This window comes from Tachysurus fulvidraco, chromosome 21, assembly GCF_022655615.1.
Source record: "Tachysurus fulvidraco isolate hzauxx_2018 chromosome 21, HZAU_PFXX_2.0, whole genome shotgun sequence".
NCBI lineage: Eukaryota > Metazoa > Chordata > Actinopteri > Siluriformes > Bagridae > Tachysurus > Tachysurus fulvidraco.
This window is the reverse complement of record NC_062538.1, coordinates 15,597,243-15,617,666: the sequence shown is the minus strand read 5'-3', so window position 1 is coordinate 15,617,666 and position 20,424 is coordinate 15,597,243. Positions and strand designations below refer to the sequence as shown.

Genomic DNA, 20,424 nt, shown 5'->3' with positions numbered 1-20,424 from the left:
GTGTTTTTGTGTCTTCATGAATGTTCTGTACTTTGAATGGTTTAAAGTATTATATCTCTTTAATAAAAAATAAAAAAAAACCCCAAGACCCTGATTCTTTTTTTTTTTGTTATTTCATTCTATTAGAAATATTATTTGTGTGTGAGAAATGACAATTTTTATATTAACAATATTATAGGATAAAATATGCAATGGTACAGTCCAGAATATTCCTCAAGTCCAATGGCTGAGTCTGAAACATTTGCCGATGAATTGTTCTCTTCCTCAAGTGTTTTTTTATTTATTTTGGTCACATCACTGTGCTCGCCTTCTCTCCAGGGTGTGAGGTCACTTCCAGATGTTACCGTTTGCCTTGGTCAGATACGGCAGTGGCGATTTTTTGTCGTAATGATGACAGGGAGATCAGTATGGCCTCCTGTTTAGGTGGAGAAAAAAAATGAAGAAAATGATTAAACCCAGAATACAAGCATGTTCATTTCAGTGACTGTTTTAGAATTATGTGTCACTTGCGCTGTCTTTCACCTCGGTGCGGATGGTGCGGCTGCCCTGGCTAGGACAGGTGTTAAGGTAGAGGTCAAACAGTACACTGGGGTCGGTTACGTCCAGGTTTGTATCAGCGTCAACACTCGCTTCCAGACCATGCAGCCCGCCAAAGACCACTAACAGATGCCTAAGAAGAAAGAGATACAAAGAGGTTAACCTTTCACCATTTAGACACTTTTATATAATCAAAACTTTGCTAAACTCTTCCCTTAAACAGATTTAAATTGTAGCACAACAACAGTAGCTAGGCACATCATTATTTCTGGTTTACGTTAAGGTGGTATGTGGTGTGTATGACATTGGAGACTGTAGCAGTAGATCAGAACAATCGCTAACAATAGGCAGTACTCGATAAATATGTCTGGGGTATTATGTAGGTCTGCCTGTCTCAGTGAGAAGACAAATGCCTTGCTGGTGAAGACATTAGCAGCGGACACTGACACGTGTGCACATGGGCGCAAATTTCATTTAACAGTAGGTGGGGACAATAAATATAAAATTTCTCAATTTTGGAAGGTGGACACAAATACAGCCAAATTGTACTTATAAAGACATGTCCCCACAGTGAAAAACTTTGCTTTTATCATTATTATTGTAGCATGGAGACGCGTCATTATGGTTATTTTCAAAGTTTTTCTCAGGTTCAAATTTTCCACACACACAAGGCGGAGGCGGGAATCGAACCCCGTTAGTGCACTATGCAACAAGCTATTTGTAAACAAGCTAATGTTAACTAGATAAGTAATATTTTAATCGCTAATATAGCAGATTCATGGAAAATTAAATTGGTAATCAGCATTTTTGCAGCAACTGATTTATGAATGAGTCTGCATCAACTACATTAAAGAGAATCACTTTATTTAAAGTGAATAAAATCCCCTACTTAATGGAGTGGAACACTAACTGAGCCGCAGCCACACACCCGACTCGTGTGTGCAGAGTAGGTGAGATGAACTGGGAAAGCAGGCAGTGGGTCAAACCACTGTGAGGAAGCGGAGGGGGAACTCAACGGTTTCTAAATGCAGTTTTTGCGTTTGTTTTTTTTCTACTTACATAATTATTTAGGCATACATGCATATATATTTCGCAATAGAGAGTGCGTTATTTTTATTTTTTTTATATATATATATATATATATATATATATATATATATATATATATATATATATATATATATATATATATATATATATATATATATTTTTATTTATTTTTGGAGTTGGGATCCTCGGATGTATCCCCCCGGGATTTACGCCCATGCGTGTGCAGATACAAGGACCTTTGTTTCATCGGATATTCCTGCAGCCATATTAAATCTAAAAAAAAAAAAATCTGTGATTTTTGAAAAATGATAAGCTCCTCTGAATATCACAAAATTTGCTCCAAAGTATATTGTACTTTTTCAAGCCTTAGTAGACCTCGGGAGAAGATCTGATCATCTGATCTGGGTTTAAAATTGTGGCATTAGCAGTTTTAAAAAAAGAGAAAAGAAATAAATAAGAGCAGACACGCATCATATTTAATAAAAAGAAAAGAAAAGAAAAAAAAGAAACATGGACACAAACATTCCATGCCAAGTGAGAACCTTTAAAACTCTAAAGTACCACAGCATATAAATATTGATGAACTATCAATTTCCTTCAATATGCCTTTTATTTTGTTTGGCTGGTTTCTTTGGACCACAACTTTTTTTTTTTAATGCTTTGATCCCAAAAAAATTTAAGGACATCTAACCATATACTTGTTAAATAAGTGAAAATATATATATTTACTTCACAATGATGGACTCGTTAAACATTCCGCATTCCCTTTGACAGAAAGTGAAGACGCTGTATCACGATTTGTGTGTCCAGATTTATGTTAGCTGCCTTGACTCCGAGTTTAATTGGGGAGAAAAATAGGATGCACTTTTTGCATTTTTTCAGCGATATGACAGTAGTGTAAAGGCTTTACTCCTCCTCAAAATACATAGACTCATAGTTCTGATACTGTAATTATCTCAGTGACAACAATTATACAGGTAACAGCCTGCAGTCTGACTACATGAAGACTCAAATCAAAGGCACAACTAATTATGACTTTAAGAACTCTTACACACCTGAATGGTGGAAGAGCGGTATCATCAACATTGCTGCCTTTTTCTGATGTCCCAATAGTCAGATCATAGCCATCTTTAAATGGACTCTCAGTCAATACGGCACCTAGGGAACACACACAAACAGCGCGACAAACACACATGAACGTGAAACACACTCATGAACATATGGGCGAATATACACACACGAACGGACACACGAATGCAAACAGACACACGGAGGGGAACACGGACACTCAAATGTACACAAATGGAAAGGACACACAATTATATTTAATAATATTCGTTTAGAACAAAAGAATGAATAGTAAATTTTTTTGTTGTTAGTGATGTGATGTTAGTGATGAGGCAAAAAGATTTATTATTGACAGAAATTTCAGGTAAAACTTCTAATATTTTTACACCATTGAATTTATTTGGGTATTTTATTATGATGATGATGATAATGATCGAATGTTCACAGTACAAATATACTAAACAGTTAGTACTAAAAATATTTAAAACATGTTACTTACTAAGGCAGGAGGCGAGACGTACGCTGTAGCCCCAGTAAAGCCCACCATCTGTCCTGGGAACATTAGGAGCCACGACTACTCCTTTATACACCCTGCTCTCTGTATGCAGAACACACAGAGCAGTCAGCACTACCTTGTATATTCAACAAAACATTTCAACACTGCACTTAAAGATATTTCGGATGAAGTTCTAAGTTCTCCAGTAATAACCAAAAATCAATAACCGACAAGACAATTTACTGCAACATACTTGAACATATGAGCTCAAAGTACAGAGCTTTTAGACACTGGATTTCTTACTTGGTGTTGGTTTTTTGTGGTATTTTGCCTTCTGGTTTGGCTTCCAAACGTAAAACGCATGCTCAATTGTATTCAGGGCAGGTGGCCTTTGAAGACCATTTCTTGTCTTAAAAAAAAATCAAAAAGTTTGCTTTTGAAGTATGTTTCAGTTCATTGTCCATCTGTACTCTGAAGTGCCATCCAATTATTTTTGAAGCTGTGCAGCTAATATAAACCTATACACCTTCGCTCAGATTAGGCAAGGTCTGTCATGTAAGGTAACATAGAGGAGAGTGACATCTGCCTCACACAGACCATCCACTGGTGTCCCTCAGGGCTCAGTACTTGGTCCTCTCCTTTTCTCCCTGTATACTCACTCGCTTGGTAAAGTTATTTCCTCACATGGGTTTTCTTACCACTGCTTTGCTGATGATACTCAACTTATCTTCCCTTTACCACCCTCAGATACCACAGCTTCTGTTCCGAGGTTGTTCGTGGATGACGGCTTATCAGTTATAGATCAGTCCTAGCAAAACTGAACTGCTGATCATCCCAGGTGATTCATCCCCAGGTCATGATATTGCCCCTTGCAATATCCCTGCATAACGATCTGATCTCCCCTTTCAGTCACAGCTTGCAACCTTGGGGTAACCATGGACAATAAACTGTCCACTCATATAGAATAACCCACAACTGAGAGAATAACCCACAATTGGCCCTGGAGCAGCCAAAATTGTTTAATTATTTTTGTTTCCTGTAAATGATTATGCTGCAATGTACAACAATGCCTTTTTATACATTTCTGTAAGAATGCACCACTCTGTGTTTATAATTCTCCATTTGCTCTTTGTATTGTATTCACAGTCATTTGTCTCTGTTTCACTACCTCATAACTTCGCTCTCGATCTTATTGTATATACACAAATATATTTATTTATTTATTTATATTCATATTACTAATTGCAGTTCTAGTTCGATGCTAACTGCATTTCCTTATCCTTGTACTTGTACTCTGTACAATGGCAATGACGTTGAATCTAATCTTATCAGATCTAGAGGGAAATTCCCTTACATTAAAGCTTCACTTTGAGTTTAGAGATTAGATTGACAAAGGAAGTTATTTTAGCCATGTCTGAAAATGTATGTATCAATTGTATGGGTAAAAATTTGTGCAATACAAACAATACACTTGTGTTACAGTTAATACTAGTAAAATAATGTGTGCACTTGTGTTCTTGGCGTGTGTGTGTGTGTGATAAATTTACCTGTGTTTTGGTTTTTATTAAGACGTACAGTCACCCTCAGTCCAGGCTTAAGCTGCTTATCTATCTGAACTTCCTAAAAAACAGGAATACAGTAAGGCCATCTCCTTCTGTCCAAGAATGTGTGTCACTCTACAATTTCATATACTACAGAAAATTTTAATTTTTGTGCTTATCAAACCAACAGCATATCTCTCTCTCTCACACACACACACACATACACACACACACATACACACACACACATACACACACACACACACACACACACACACACACCTTTCTCATCCCACAGTTGACGAAAGACCCTTTTCCTGCTTTACTTGGTCGATCCACAACCACACCCTCTCTGAAATTTGACTCCTCATCAATTCGCATGTGATGTGGGCTGTCCAGAGGGTTCAAAAGGCCTGAAAACACAATCCATATTTAGACAACACACCATAATAAAAATAATGATGATCTTTAACATGGAGAGAGAAAAGCAGAGCAGTACCTACCAGCAAACTGCAGGTCATGGTGTTTGGGGAAGAACGCTTTCCGCAAATATCTACACAATAATAAAGAAATTCTTTAGTCTGTATCTCGGAGAAAGTGTAAACAATTTGTCACATATACATTACAGCACAGTGAAACTATTTCTTCACATATCCCAACTTTAGAGGTTGGGGTCAGAGCACGGGGTCAGCCATGATACAGCGGCCCTGGAGCAGAGATGGTTAAGGGACTTGTTCAAGGGCCCAACATTGGCAGCATAACAGTGCTGGAGTTTAAGCCCCGAGCCTCCAATCTACAACCCAGAGCATTAACCAATTGAGCCTCCACTGTCCTAAATACATATCTTGTGTCACAGATCACGGGTTTGGGGTTTTCTTCACCATGTAGTAAAAAATCATGTCAAGTCTTGACTGTCCAACAGGGTCGATTCTAGGGTCAGAGCTTTAGGGGTGCTGAGCCTAAAGATATGATCAAAAGGCACACAGAGGTGTGTCATTTTAAATGTCTTTATTATTATTATTATTATTAGGCTTTTAACTTTTTATTAAATGACAAATTCCTTTCACAAGATCATTATGGACTGTCCCTAGTATCTCACCTGAATCTGTCTTTTCTTTTTAAGAACAGTCGTATGTCCATTGCTCACTGGCAGGCCACACACACACACACATTTACAGCATTTAGCAGACACTCTTATCCAGAGTGACTTACTTTTTTTATTTCAGTTTATACACATGAGCAATTGAGGGTTAAGGGCCTTGCTCAGGGGCCCTGCAGTGGCAACTTGGTGGACCTGGGATTCCAACCAATGACCTTCCGATCAGTAGTCGAACACCTTAACAACTGAGCTACCTCACACACACACAACCAGAGTGTGTGTGTGTGTGAGAGAGAGAGTAATGCTAGGAGTTCAGGAGTTAAGCCTGGTTCAGGTTAAATCCTCTGTGTGTGAGGAATGAATAAATACAGCAAAAGAAAAACATTAAACTTTCTTTTATTGTCTAGTTTGATAGTCAGCCACAACTGAAAAATAACAAATCTAAATCTAGGACTGAATAAAAATTCATTTAAAAAGCCACAGTGAGTGTTTTCACACATACTGGTGGTATCACAGTGATATATCGTTTATTTTCACTCTGGTCCAAACGCCAGGACTTCATGTTTCCATGACGACTGACCAGAAAAGTCATGTTTACACGACTCCCGATTGTTAAAATGAGTATCAAATTAATGATAAACTTTAACAACAGAGACACACGTACGCACTACACAGGTACGCAGTTTATTTGTCACGCTTCTGTTTTTGTTTCACGCTCTAGCAGTTAATAAACAGAACTGCATGTGTCTTGCGGAAGAACATTGTAACCGGCGCTACTTCTCTCCGTTTATGACTATGGACGAGTCACCCAGGTCCTGTGCTACTCCACAGCGGCGGCGACTCGCTGGACTAAAATATTAATAAAAATATTAGGGGTGCTGGGCTAGCTTCGCCCATGCCTTCCAATACGACATCTTGGGGATACGGTCTGATCGTGTCTGGATCCAAAGGGGAAGCTGAGGAACTGTTTCATTTATAGCAGGGTTGATTTTTGTGCAGTTCTTTTTATGAATGCACCGGTCCCATTCAGTTTGCCACTTTTTTTTAATGGTTTGAAATCAGATTTTGGGATTTGACATTAAATCTGTAATTAATTTTTTATTTCGTCCTGCATTTCCATGTACATCCTGCATTTCCATGTACATCTTATGAGAAATGGAAGCAAATTATAGAAGCAGTGTGATGTTAAATGGTGCTACCACCACCATGCCGACTGGAATGTAAATAATGTAAATGTCGAAATATATTGTTTGTGTTACGGTGAGGAAACAGCACTCACTGTGGACACTCCAGGAACTGCAGGATTCGGGCAAGCTGAACGCACGCTTGACCTCGCTTTCCAACTCCTTTAAACTCTCCCTCGACAGTTCCTCTAAAATTCCATGACAACAAAAAAACAAGTTAGAGAAATTGCAGATGAGTCCAAAAGTCTGATGAGTCTCAGCAGAGCATCAAGTATAACTTCAGTGAGTTATCAAATAAAAAAAAATTAATTTAAAGGATATTTCTCCAACCTTTAATAGAATAGATGCCTTATTTTTTTCCGCATATACTTTATGTTACAGCACAGTGAAATTCTTTCTTTGCATGTCCCAACATTTGGAAGTTGGGGTCAGAGCACAGGGTCAGCCATGATACAGCACCCCTGGAGCAGAGAGGCTTAAAGGTGGGGTCTCCGATGTTTGAGTAATGCTTCAGAAAACTCAGTCGGGACGACAAACTAAACAAAAATCAAAACAAACGTGTGGCCAGTGAGCAGAAAGGGGTGTGTCTTGTCAACATGCAGCAGAGAGATTGTTCAGTGCGCATGTGCGCATATTCACAGAAACGTTGTTACTACACAAATAACACCTCTTTTCAATCGTAGTAATGTAGAGAGGCAGCTACAGTACAATCGTTTTTTGCTAGTAACAGCGTTTGGCTCAGGAGTTATTGACTCTGGAAACTTGAATCTGTGAATATGCGTCCAACTTCCCGCTCCTTCAGTTCTCTCCAGCTCTGGAAAGCTGATCTTATATTAACACGTCCTACTTCTTGCCTTATCGTAAGCCTTTCTTCACTTTCTTTATAGTTTTTATCCTCCATGTCAATGTTAAAACCGCTTTCTGCTAATGTCACACATGCGCACTGAACACTCTCTCGGCTCATATTGAAAAGACACGCCCCTTTCTGCTCATTGGCTACACGTTTGTTTTTTTTAGTTTGTCGTCCCGACTCAGTATTCTGAAGCATTTCTCAAACATCGGTGACCCTACCTTTAAGTGCCTTGATCAAGGGCCCAACAGTGGTAGCTTTACAGCACTGGGGTTTAAACCCTGATCCCCAACCCAGAGCCTTAAGCACTTGAGCCACCACTGCCCCAATTCAATTAAATATTAATAAATTATCCAGTTACTTACTTATCAAATTAAATATTGGATTGGATCATGTCTGGACTTGTTAGACATCAAAATAACATCCTCTGGAATAATAAGCAGCATGGGATGTTTGTATTCATGTGTTTAAAATAATGCTCAAATATTTCCTACAGATCTAGAAAGGTAATATATAACTCTATTATATATTAGAATTAAAGCACAGAAGTGGCTTTGTGCTACTGACTTACTGGCTGTCGTCACCCTGCTCATCGAACACCACCACCTCGTCCACGCAGAAGACGGCGCAGGCACGAGCGATCTGTCCAGCCAGGTAAGTGCGGAGTTCAGGCGACTGTGCGTTATCTAACACGGAGCCCGGCAGAGCAACACTTACTGTGTACAAACGACCTGAGGAGAAATCCAAGAAACTGTTCAATCAAATCCTAAGAACTTCTTGTAAAGTTGTATGACCAGGTTTTAAATATCTTACCAGTGCAGCACTTTGATATATCTCTGAATGCCTCATAAACTATGTTCATCTAAGTGTGTCTTAAAACCATCTACTGCTACCTGTTTTTCATGTCCCATGTATGAAACTGTTACTGTGAAAGGCAACTAGCTGTAAATCAGCACTGAGCTTTTGGTGTTTTTGGTATATGAGAACAGAAAATTCAATGTAATTCAATTTCTATTGTGTTTTCAACAATCGACATTGTTGCAAAGCAGCTTTACTGCTTTTTATCCTTTAATTTTCAGAATAAAAATGATAAAAGATGAATTATTATTATTATTATATTTAATATTTTATTATTGTCTTTGTCCTGTCATTGCTATTATACATTGATTTGTACCATTTTATTTTTTACTACGTATCAGTTCCTTCCATTCATTTCGTTCCAGAAGTAATAACTTACAGCAATGATGTGCTTACTGTTCAAAATGAGGAGGCACATAACACATTATCAGGCAAATAAAATCACACCCATTTTAAACAGCAGCAGCTGTTCTGAAAAAACTAAATATGCGTGTTGGAGAGGCTAGTAAAGGAGGGAATAAAGGAGCCCAAAGATCACAGTTTCCTTCAAATTGAAAAACAATAAGCTGTAAGAAACAATGAGGAAGAAGCCACTCTTACGAAAAAAAAAAGGGGGGGCTCAGAATTTCACCAAGTATCGTTAGAACTATAAATGGCCTCATGTGTTGTTGGTCAGAAAACTGTATGGGTCATCAGCATGCTCAGTGACAAAGAGGAATGAGCACAAGGGTTGGGTGGGTGTGATGGTACACACTGTAAAATACAGAGGTGAGGAAAAAACAGCTAGAACATTCCAAGTTCATTTTTACCAAGAGGTGTCAAAATACCTTTAGCCTTCTCCTCTTCCTCTGCCTCCTGAGATTGCTGCTGCTTCACCTCTTCTTCCTTCTGCTGTTGTTTCTCCAGCTGTTGAATCAGCTTGGCCTCCTTCCATTTCTTCTTCTGTTCTTTCTCTACACATAAAATAGACCGCATATAATCATCTGCACTGGGACACTGAGGGGAAAAAAAAAGCAACTTAATGTACTGCTTATCAGGGTCACAGGAACCCGTGAATCTATCCAGGGGATTCTGGGCACAAGGTGATGCACAAGGCGAAGTAAATGAGCTATGTTCTAATCCACCAGGTCAAATATTTTCACTCTTGGTAGGTAATATCTGAAATTATCAGCCCACACCAAAGCGTTACCTACTTTCTGCTTTCCGTTTTTTCCAGTTGACTTTTTCTTCACCCTGAAATAAAAGGACACAAGATGACATTAAGAAAAAACATTATTATGACTTCAGTCCTAAACCGATCTCATCTGGAGATGAATGCTGAATTCCTCTATTTTTTTGTCATTTTGTGAACTACATAAGGTGATATAACCATTATGTTGTATCCTGTCATATAATGGAGTACCTAGTTTTCCCTTTTCCGCTAAAGGCTTACATCCCAGGATATATATTCCTATATATATATATAGGAAAAGGATCAACTCTAAATGGCTTCCCATAGGACTCTAGAACGCACAACAACAACAAAAAGCGTACAATATTTCATTTACAATTATAAATAAATAATTTAGTAAAAAATGATTATTTAAAATGCAGCCCTCATGTGACACTGTTGTGTTTACATCACGAAGACTAGGTCCAAAATGTGCAAGAATATCAACGTGACTCATAATGAAATACAAATCAAACATATAACTCAAAAAAAAAAAAAGAGAGAGAGAGAGACATAAGTACAAACCTCTCCAGAAAAGAGTTTATTTTTCTTTGGACCATCCATGCTTTGCCACTGTGTCTCATCCAATTGTTACGTTGGAGAACAAGGATGTGCTGTATTTAGTTCCGGACAAAAAACTGCTCCAGAAACAAAAACTAAAACCATGTGTCTTGCTCTATGTAATGTTTAAGAAATTTGTGCAATTATAAATCACAGACATATTCACGGATAATAAACAAATTACGCCATATTTTGTCTTGTTTATAGTTTCCGAATATTTAACAACGGCGTGCCAAGACGGACGGTTTTAGAGGTCGCGCTTCCTTTCAAGCACGAGCTCTGGGAAAATAACATCAGAAACCCAAACGGCTCGATTAAAGCTGAATAACAACTGTTTAACCACAGAAATAAGTGACACGTAACATTTCTACATCTTTCTGAGTACGTGAACATCTACAAACAACATGGTAAGAAGGCATTTGTTGTCTTTTATGTTGTTAATTTTGAGAAAAACTAACGCTATTTTGTTGGCTAACGTTTAGCATTAGCGCCTAACTAACGGTTAGCATTAGCATTGGTGCTAATGCCGCTAACACGCTAAGTAAAGTTACTGTAGTTTTTCTAGAAAGTTATTCTAGGCTTGATGGCATATCTTTACACGCACAACTTGACCAGCTTTCTATAATAAAGGGACATCTGTGACATCTTCATTTGGTCCTGAGCATGAAAAACTATTAATTTGTAAAGTGTGATGTGCGGAAACTATTATAAATAAGTTACTTTCAGCACTGTAACATATGTGTGAAGTAAGCTAGTGCTAGAATTAGGCAACAGTTTTCCAGACCAGATAATTAGCCAATGAGTGAATAGGTTCAGGTCGTTACACCTGATCTGTGACGTGTGAAATCAAGTCAAGTCAAGAAGCTTTAATTGTCACTTCAAACATATATAGCTGTTGCAGTACACAGTGGAATGAGACGACGTTTCTCCAGGATCATGGTGCTATATAAACAAAGACAGAGCTATAAGGACTTGCATAATGTGCATCTGTGTAACCTGGTGTAAACAGTGCAGGAAAAGACACAAAAGACAATAAACAGACCAGTGTAAATACTAGAATGAACACAGTATTATAGCAGCAGGTCCCTGAGATAATGTAAAGTATTGTGCAAAAGAGCAAAGGACTGAAATGTGAGACAGCATGTGCAAAGAGCACAGTGTGCAAAAACAGCAAGTAAACAGGTTGATGGATGTATATTGGAAGTGTGTGTATTGTAAACACGTGACTTTTTCCCTCATATAAAAAAATTAAATGATACATTACACTGTCAGTTATGAATTAAATTTAAACTGGAATGATGTTTCAGACGTTTTTTTCTTTACTTTATGAAAACATCAGTGTATTTTACATCCACAATGAAAACAGTAGCATCTGGGTTCAAGGAACATGAGTAAAAATTTATCTTCTGTTGTCATGCAGTGATGTTGTGTATTTAAAACTGAAGTATTTTTTTCGGAACACATCTGACCTTTGTGGGGTTTTTTTGTTTTTGTTTTTACAGCCACAGAACGAGCACATTGAGCTACATCGTAAGCGTCACGGTTACAGGCTCGACCACCATGAGAGGAAAAGGAAGAAGGAAAGCCGTGAGGCGCACGAGCGCTCACACAAAGCCAAGAAGCTCATCGGTCTGAAAGCCAAACTGTACCACAAACAGAGGCATGCCGAGAAGATCCAGATGAAGAAAACGTGAGTAAACTTGCACAAGGAATCATAAATAACTATTGAAAACCCCCAAAAAACTTTTCCTGCATCTCTACTGTGGAGCACAATAAGCACAATATTTTGCCCTAGAATTAAGATCATGATTCTTTAATATTTTAATAAAAACATTACAAGAACTTAAGCAGACTATGGGAGCTATATTTTTGGAATAGTCTAAATGAAGGCTTGTATATATTTGATTCATTTAATGACAGATTTCTATAAAGTGTCCTAAATCCTAAAAAGCCCATAGAGCCCTGACCCAGGACAAAATCTCACTATAAGCAGACGTTTAGAATTGTGTGTGTGAGAGGTGGTATAATTTCCACATTAGACGTTGTACGTCTCTTTTGTATGCAAGTACAAATGCTGCAGAATCTACACTGTTCTTATATTCATTGTCTTCATAGAGAATTTTATTTCACATTGTGTATGTACTGCATAAAATATCTACTGCATTCATTTCAATACCTACTGCTTGGATGTCCGTGCAGTCCCTAATGAGGAGTTTACATGTGTAGTATGAATATTCTTTTTCAAAATGAGAATTTTGACTATAGCAGAACAGTGTACTGAAAACTAGTGTTGCACCAATATAAAAATGATTTGAGTGAAACCGATCTTTAGGAGGTTGTTAAAACACCTTCACTATGTTCCCTTGTATATGAGAAGTATATGAGGTTTGTTAGTATAGCTGTGTGTTGATCAGGTTATCGTGTAATGGGATAATGTTCACTAACTTTTTTTTCTGCTTCTGTTTTTTTTTTGATTTGTTTCTACCTGCAGAATTAAGATGCACGAACAAAGAAGAACCAAACAGAAAGATGACGACAAGACACCAGAAGGAGCAGTGCCAGCTTATCTGCTGGACAGAGAGGGCCAGTCTCGTGCCAAAGTTCTCTCTAACATGATTAAACAGAAGAGGAAAGAGAAAGCTGTAAGTTCTGTCCAATAAAATGTTGTACAATGACTTCCTGTCCAATCAGGGTCTGTCAAGTTGTGTTATTTGGGATGGGATTGTATTATTAAAGCTATGTTCACATGTACAGTGATTTTTATTACACAAGTTGCCAGGCGCTGTATTATGAAGTCGTCAGCAGGTGTTCCGACTAATGGTTGCCATAGTAATAATGTTTATTAGTGGTTGGCACAAATTGCATTGCACATGGTGATAAATCAGTTTTCTTGTGGCTAAATTAAAACATTCTGATGGAGGATTGGTGTTTGTGTATATAATTCAGCAGTGTATATTTGCACCAAAGGAGATGAAGAAAAAGCACTGCGAGCTCTTTGTCACAGATCACATGCGCTCTCCTGTCTTCACCTGAATTGGATCCTGCACCAAATCACTCATTATTTCAAATAGTTACAATTTTCTCAGCTTTGTCACATCACATCTAGTCGTCAGTGACAGGCAAGCACACACAGACAAACTGACTTTATTTAAAAAATTAGGTAGCATTGGATAGTATACTGAGATAAGCAGAACTGATATATATATATATATATATATAAGAGATATATAGCAAGGCATAGTTAAAACAGGCTAATGTTTTAAAGAGACGAAGAACCGAGCAGCTGTGGCGCATCAAATTGAACATTCTTGCCCTGTTTTATGTCTGTTATAGTTTTTTTGCAGTCTGTAATGTGTTTAAGACAAAGGTTTTGTGTTGTTTGTAGGGAAAGTGGGAGGTCCCTCTTCCCAAAGTGCGTGCTCAGGGTGAGACGGAGGTTCTGAAGGTGATTCGCACAGGAAAGCGACAAAAGAAAGCCTGGAAGCGAATGGTGACCAAAGTGTGCTTTGTTGGAGATGGTTTCACACGCAAACCACCAAAATATGAACGCTTTATCAGACCAATGGTAAGACGCTAATATAGTTTTACTCTAGAGTTACACTGATCATTTGGATAGTCTGAGTTAGTTGTTATAATAGTGTAAAAATATTGTTGAATGCTTAATTCAGATTTTCTGGGGTTTTTTTCTTCTCACAGGGTCTAAGGTTTAAGAAGGCACATGTAACCCACCCTGAGCTGAAGGCTACATTCCACCTGCCCATCCTGGGTGTGAAGAAGAACCCCTCCTCTCCCCTCTACACCACACTTGGAGTCATCACCAAGGGAACAGTCATCGAGGTCAACATCAGTGAGCTTGGTCTGGTCACACAAGGTGGCAAAGTTATTTGGGGTGAGTGAGTTTGTTTTTTATATGATTGGAATGACAGTAGTAGTGTTTAAAATGATAATTAATAGCAGTAATTTACATTAGTCCTAAGTGGCCACGCATTATTAGATATTTTTTGTGTTTTATTTTTATCACGGCTTAATTTTCTTGCGATCTCGGAATAAGAACATGTTGTAAAGGCAGCAAAAGTGTAGTAACACATCTGTTATGCTAAATGCTAACACAGCATTTCGCTTTTTATCAGCTGTCTGTCAGAGATTGAGTTCCACACAATTGTCCGAGACACAAAATTTAGGCTGTCAGGTCTGATGGAGATTTCAGATGCTAACACACACCAGAAACATTTGCAAGGCACAGTATTTTTTTACCAATGATGTAATTACATCATGAAAAAACAAGAAAGAAAAAAACCCAAAACAACGCACGGGTCTCTTGGGGACCTTTTAATATGACTTCCGTAGTATTTTAAATAGAACTTCAAATGAATTTCTGTGCAAAATCTGTAAATAGCACGACTGTTGTATTATTGTATTTCTATTTTAAGAGGTCATTTCTATTCTCTTTCTTTAATCTTTAACAGTGGTTAGAATATTAAGGCTAGCATTACCAACAAGGAATTATTTGTTACTTGTGGCCCGAGTAGATTGTAGTAGTTTGTTTATCTTAAAGGTACTGTTACAGTGTTGTGTGAGATGAGTTTAACATGAGCTACATCTCACACTATTCAAATGTTTAATGTGTGTTTGTTTTTTTTGCAGGTAAATACGCACAGGTGACCAATAACCCAGAAAACGACGGCTGTATTAACGCTGTGCTGTTGGTGTGATGGAATTAATGGACTGTGCCTGAAGGTGCAACTTCTTTTTCTCCCAAATGCAGGAGCTTGTCATTTCAGGATATAACTGTGGGTTAAAAAAAACAAACACCAACCTGCCTGCTGTTCCATGGCAAAGAAAGTCCTGGCTGCAGTCCTGAAGAGCCACAAAACTAAACCAATTATTGATATTTCCTGAACAGCACAACTGTTTCTGTTAAGAGGTGTGTTAGAATTTGGAACACACTATACTGGTCTATGCTCACACACAGGAACATGTGGATTGTATTAAAGATCTTTTCAAATAAACGTTTTACGTTGTGGGATTCATGCATCTGTACGAAGCTATGACCTGACTGTAGAATACTACTGTATAGTTCAATTCAGAAGTCAAATGAAACATAGAAACTGTTCTGTAAATACTGGATGATGTACAGAATAATCATAGCTTTTTTTAAATCAGCTTTATTAACATTATAATGCAGGGGCTTTATATTACCTTTGAAATCAAAATGTACAGGTTGTAATTTGAAGGCTTTATAGGATATAATTTAGGTAAAATTGGCATGGTTTGTCTAAGAAGCTTTTGAATGAAAAATGCTAGAGTTCCTTGCTCAGATGAAGCATGATGATTTCGGTCTTATTTCCACTGTCAGAGTAACAGCATGTAAAGACATCTCACCATGTATTAATGCTGGAAGCCAGTGGTATGCGATATCTTTGGAGGTTTGCACATCAACTCAGTCATTTAGTGACTAGATCGGAACCGTGCACGGTTGTGTGATCAGAACAAAAGCATGTGTTCAGAATGCACACTTCTGTACTACACACCTGTATATACTGTACACTACATGCTGCATCGATGCACAAACCGTTCCTGAACAAATGCTGCATGGTGTAGTATCCTGCTGACAGAGGGCACTGCCATTAGGGAATACCATTTTGATGAACATCGTCTACAACGTGTTGAATGTTGGTGCATATTAACATAAAGACATAACATAAATATTCACATGAATGTCAGGGCCCAAGTTTTCCTATCCGATCATGGCAGCTTGTACAAAATGCCTCACAAATGGAGTTTTTTTATCACAATAAATAAGTGTTGGTGTCAGTGCATCAAACAGGGGCAACAATAAAGTCTGGTGATATAGATAACTGGTGATATAAATAAGATTTATTATTTAAAAAAAAAATACATTAAAAAAGACATGTCGACTGCATCACCCATCACCAATCTATCTTGTGTCCTAACTCCCACACACTCCTGAGCTATGGTTGCTCGTTGTACTCACTGATGAGTTCCTGTGCATGTTCTCTAGTTCTAGTTACATCCACAACTGTCAGGTTTCCTCTACATTCTAAACCAGTACCATAAAAAGAAGTTTCCATAAAAGACTATGAATGAACATTTTGACCTCAGAGGAAGCTCTCAGCATGCAGGCACACAAGAACATAACCAGGAGATTCTTATGGCCAAGATGGTTGTCTGGGGTTTGTAGACTCCTGGTTATATACATATGTACACTAGCTGTAGGTGGATTATTTGCTATATTAGACCCTGGGTGTAAGTAATGGAACTGGTGTCCACTTCTCTGAGTATCTCATGCTCCCAGGACGCACCTCAACTCAACAAGGAAAATCTCATGAACACCAGTAAAGAATAAGATCAAGTTTATCAGGTTTAGTGGATGTAATCAAAGTGGAATGATCAGTTCATCTGATGTCTGCAAACGATCCCAAAACGTTCAGTGTGAAAGTGTGGATCATCAAACCGTCATGTAGCCCAAAAAGCAAAAACATTTTCAGTCCATTTTCTCTTCTATCTATGTTGTTGTGTGTCAAATGAAGCATGATTGTAATAAGTGAAACATACATAAAACATCACTGCAAAAATAAACAGTTCCTGTAGTGATGTCTGGAAAACTGGGTACAGCTGCTAGGTTTGCTTCTAATTAATTCCAACTAAAAATAAAATCTATTTTATTTAATCGATCCACTGAGCTGGACACCGATGGCAAAAATATAAAAGGTCAAAATGGTGTTATTGGCAGGTATTGCAGGATTTTGACATTAAGCTGTCATTTCTATATATACACTTTACATATAAAAATGATGCCAACTGAAAGTATTTTGTTCATTACTAGTGCATGACAATGCACAACATACGGTCATAAAAAAAATTTGACCATTTAAGATTCAAACACATTCATACTGCCACCAGATCAGTAATGAGACCTGAATCCTCCTTAAAAAAAAAAAACAAGGAGTCAAGCCTGCATCATTTATCATTGATTCATGTTGAAAATAGAAATATCACAAACCATTGCAATCAGTTAAAAAAAAACCTGCTTGCTCCTTTTACATGTGATGCATGACATCAGATTAGTGTTCAGGTGGACTTCCTGCTTAGATAATGTTCCTCCAAATCAATCCCACTCTACAGGAACAGTACACACAGCATCGAGTCTCTCCTTCTTCTTTTTTTAGATGTAGAAGTTCAGCCTGCTGGAGATAACCTTGCAGCCCTGCACGGAAAAGATGCACTCTTCACGAGGGAAACACCGGTATCTCATGTCATGAGCCATTTGCTCCACAGCCTCCTCATTGGGTTTATGGCCCTTGCTGATCATCTCGGCTCGGCCGCACTGCACAACGTGTTTGTACTCCAGGGGGAGGAAGGGCACAAAGTAGTCCACCATGTTCTTTTCTATTAGACTTGAGTGCCAAAAACCACCTGGTAAAACAGACAAGGAGGGTAGAATGTTTTAGAATGTTTATTGCTCCTCCAAAAACCTAAAGCTTACAAACACAGAAAAATTCTGTACTTGCCTAAATCACGTTTATGTGAACAGTGTTTTTAATGGTAACGTCTGTTACCAACAGAGAACTCACTAAAACTAACTATCAGTTTGATGGATTACCTTCACTGATAAAGCAATTGCATGTAGCATAGGGATACATGATACTGACTTCAGAATGTATAAAGAGACGGCACTGTACTTACCTTACTGTTTATGATGCTATATTCTCTGAAAAAAACAATACTTACTAGATACTAGCATATTTCGGTATATTTCCATAACTAACAATATGTCACTAAAGGGTAATCTAGACTAATAATCAGACTTGGAGTTGAGGTGCTCTGCTAGCTGCAAGCGCAGACGAGCAAAATGTTGCTCGAAGCCGGCACTAATTCTGAGCTGCAGTGCACAACAACGCAAAAGGAAAATTCTTGTGCAATACATTACGGCTGAAACCAAGGCTCAGTGTTTTGAATGGATCTGTCTTTACATAAGCATATCACAAAACTGTAACACTGTTAAATCTATTTGATGATCGATCAACATGATCTTACCACAGGCCTCCTAAGAGAAACAAAACCAGACACCACATATTTTCATAATACGCTATGTGCAGACATACAGCGACTCACATTGATAGCAGCAAAGCGACCAGAGATGGTTTGAATTTCAATGAGACCTGGTGACTATCGGTGGTATGAGCAAGTCCAGTGATGATTAGGAATGAGTTTAAATTGTAAACATGTATTGCTGTTTGCACTGGTGTATGAAGACAGTAGAGCGCATGTGATATATGGCAAAGAGCTCACACTGCCTCACCTTCATTTCGTATGATATGATGCAGATGTACACTGCTGAATTATATACACAAACACCAAATATCCCTCCAGAACCTTTCGTTTTAGCGGCAAGAAATCTAATCACTATCAAGATCAACATTATCGCTATGACAACCAGTAACAGGAATGTAATCCTGATGACTTCACAATACAGTGACTGGAGACTTGCAGTGATAAAGTCTCTGTGTGTGTGAACGCAGCTTTAGAGTCACGGCCAGTTCTCTTGGACTTTATTGTGGCTTTGTCAAGATTCACAAAGATAGACTTAAGTTAATAGGAAAACCTTCTCTACGTACTGTTCTTGTTGTTAAACACAGACAGGGATATCGCTTCCTCCAAATGTTTCAGCTCAATCTCTTCTCGATCCTTTCCGTCTTTCCAAAAATCCAGCGCAACCTGCACGATGTTTTCACCGCCGGCGTTACTATGGAGCAGAGAAAGAGAGCATAAAGGGGCATTAAACCTGTTCGATTTGATAACAGTTTATTTTACAATTTATTTTGATTAAACATTTCTAAATCTGATAATACTGTAATACAAACTGTAGGGATGCATTTATATTATTACTGGTATTGGTCCAGTACTGTACTTATTTATGTGTACCATTAAAACAGTTTTGCTGTCATATGATGCTATCTGAATGGATTTTCGAAGCAAAGAAAATCTGAAAATAGCAAAAACAAGAACATCCAGCATCTTACATTACAAGTAACCTGATCAAACACTTTAGCATGTTCAGGTACAGGTCAGTCTCCCTCATGCACCCTGTTAAAGATGCTGTTAAAAGTGCCATGAACATGGGGAACATGGGGAACATGAATCCCTGCTAAGAGACTTTATTCTGTCTTTGTGACAAACACCCCCCACCCCCCGACTCATCAAAACTCATGTTCTGCTTAAATCCATCCAGACCCTGCAGCCAACAGTAACGTCATTACATTAGAAGCTAACATTTTTTGTTACTGTAATTAAATGTACAAATTTAATTACTAGTTCTATACAATGATGTTAGAGACCTTAGAAAGATAAAGATGGCCTGGCGGTAGGAGACTCCGTCTAGAACTTCGTAAAAATCTAAGTATGGTTTGATGCTGTCAATCAGGCCTGGGTGCATCTTATCCATCTCGTCGAATACGAACATGGAGCGAGGGCAGGCCGACACGTTGCCCTTAATCCACTGCTGCAGTTGGGACTATATGCACAAGCACGCACACACACAGGCACAAACAGGCACAGACAGGCACAGACACAAACACACACAGAGACAGACAGACACATAGGCAGACAGACAGACACACACAGTCAGACACACAGAGACACACACAGACAGACAGATACACGCACACAGAGACACACACAGACAGACACAAACACACACACATAGGTAAAAAGAAGTAGAAACATGATATTTCGGATTAATTAATAAGAATATTGTGATCAATCACGATAAGACGAAAGGTAAAGGTCATGATGTAACAAATTCATTTTATATCACCATGTGCACCATGTTCGCCACAGTTACTAACCCTTTTTTTTTTTACTGGTGTTCCATTCTGTCTGTGGAACAAAAAACAACTTGTGGGATATTTCTATCATTTATCAGTATAAACTATAATATAAAGTGAAT

At 38.2% G+C, this 20,424-nt stretch overlaps 3 protein-coding genes across 3 annotated transcripts in view; 1 reads left to right on the top strand and 2 right to left on the bottom strand.

The window, feature by feature from the left end:
* Positions 1–37: 37 nt before the first annotated feature.
* Positions 38–10,696, bottom strand: spout1 (SPOUT domain containing methyltransferase 1). Its single transcript, XM_027179495.2, has 12 exons — positions 10,419–10,696; positions 9,877–9,916; positions 9,511–9,636; positions 8,397–8,556; positions 7,071–7,163; positions 5,196–5,245; positions 4,975–5,105; positions 4,699–4,771; positions 3,155–3,253; positions 2,643–2,745; positions 523–670; positions 38–415 (listed from the first exon to the last, which is right to left on the bottom strand). The coding sequence occupies exons 1-12, from the start codon at positions 10,455–10,457 to the stop codon at positions 341–343; spliced, it is 1,137 nt and encodes a 378-aa protein (XP_027035296.1). The 5' UTR covers positions 10,458–10,696; the 3' UTR covers positions 38–340.
* A 6-nt stretch (positions 10,697–10,702) lies between these two features.
* Positions 10,703–15,463, top strand: nsa2 (NSA2 ribosome biogenesis homolog (S. cerevisiae)). The gene is made up of 6 exons (XM_027179558.2): positions 10,703–10,861; positions 11,957–12,144; positions 12,946–13,096; positions 13,840–14,019; positions 14,151–14,343; positions 15,099–15,463. The coding sequence occupies exons 1-6, from the start codon at positions 10,859–10,861 to the stop codon at positions 15,164–15,166; spliced, it is 783 nt and encodes a 260-aa protein (XP_027035359.1). The 5' UTR covers positions 10,703–10,858; the 3' UTR covers positions 15,167–15,463.
* A 1,972-nt stretch (positions 15,464–17,435) lies between these two features.
* The window catches only part of LOC113663973 (torsin-1A-like), a 67,046-nt gene continuing 64,057 nt past the window's right edge, over positions 17,436–20,424 (bottom strand). Inside the window, exons 3-5 of the mRNA XM_047805905.1 lie at positions 19,814–19,989; positions 19,094–19,221; positions 17,436–17,891 (exon numbers count right to left, since the gene is read on the bottom strand). Of these exons, the coding sequence (XP_047661861.1) occupies positions 17,641–17,891; positions 19,094–19,221; positions 19,814–19,989 (555 nt within the window). The 3' untranslated portion in view covers positions 17,436–17,640. The remainder of the gene's footprint in view (positions 17,892–19,093; positions 19,222–19,813; positions 19,990–20,424) is intronic.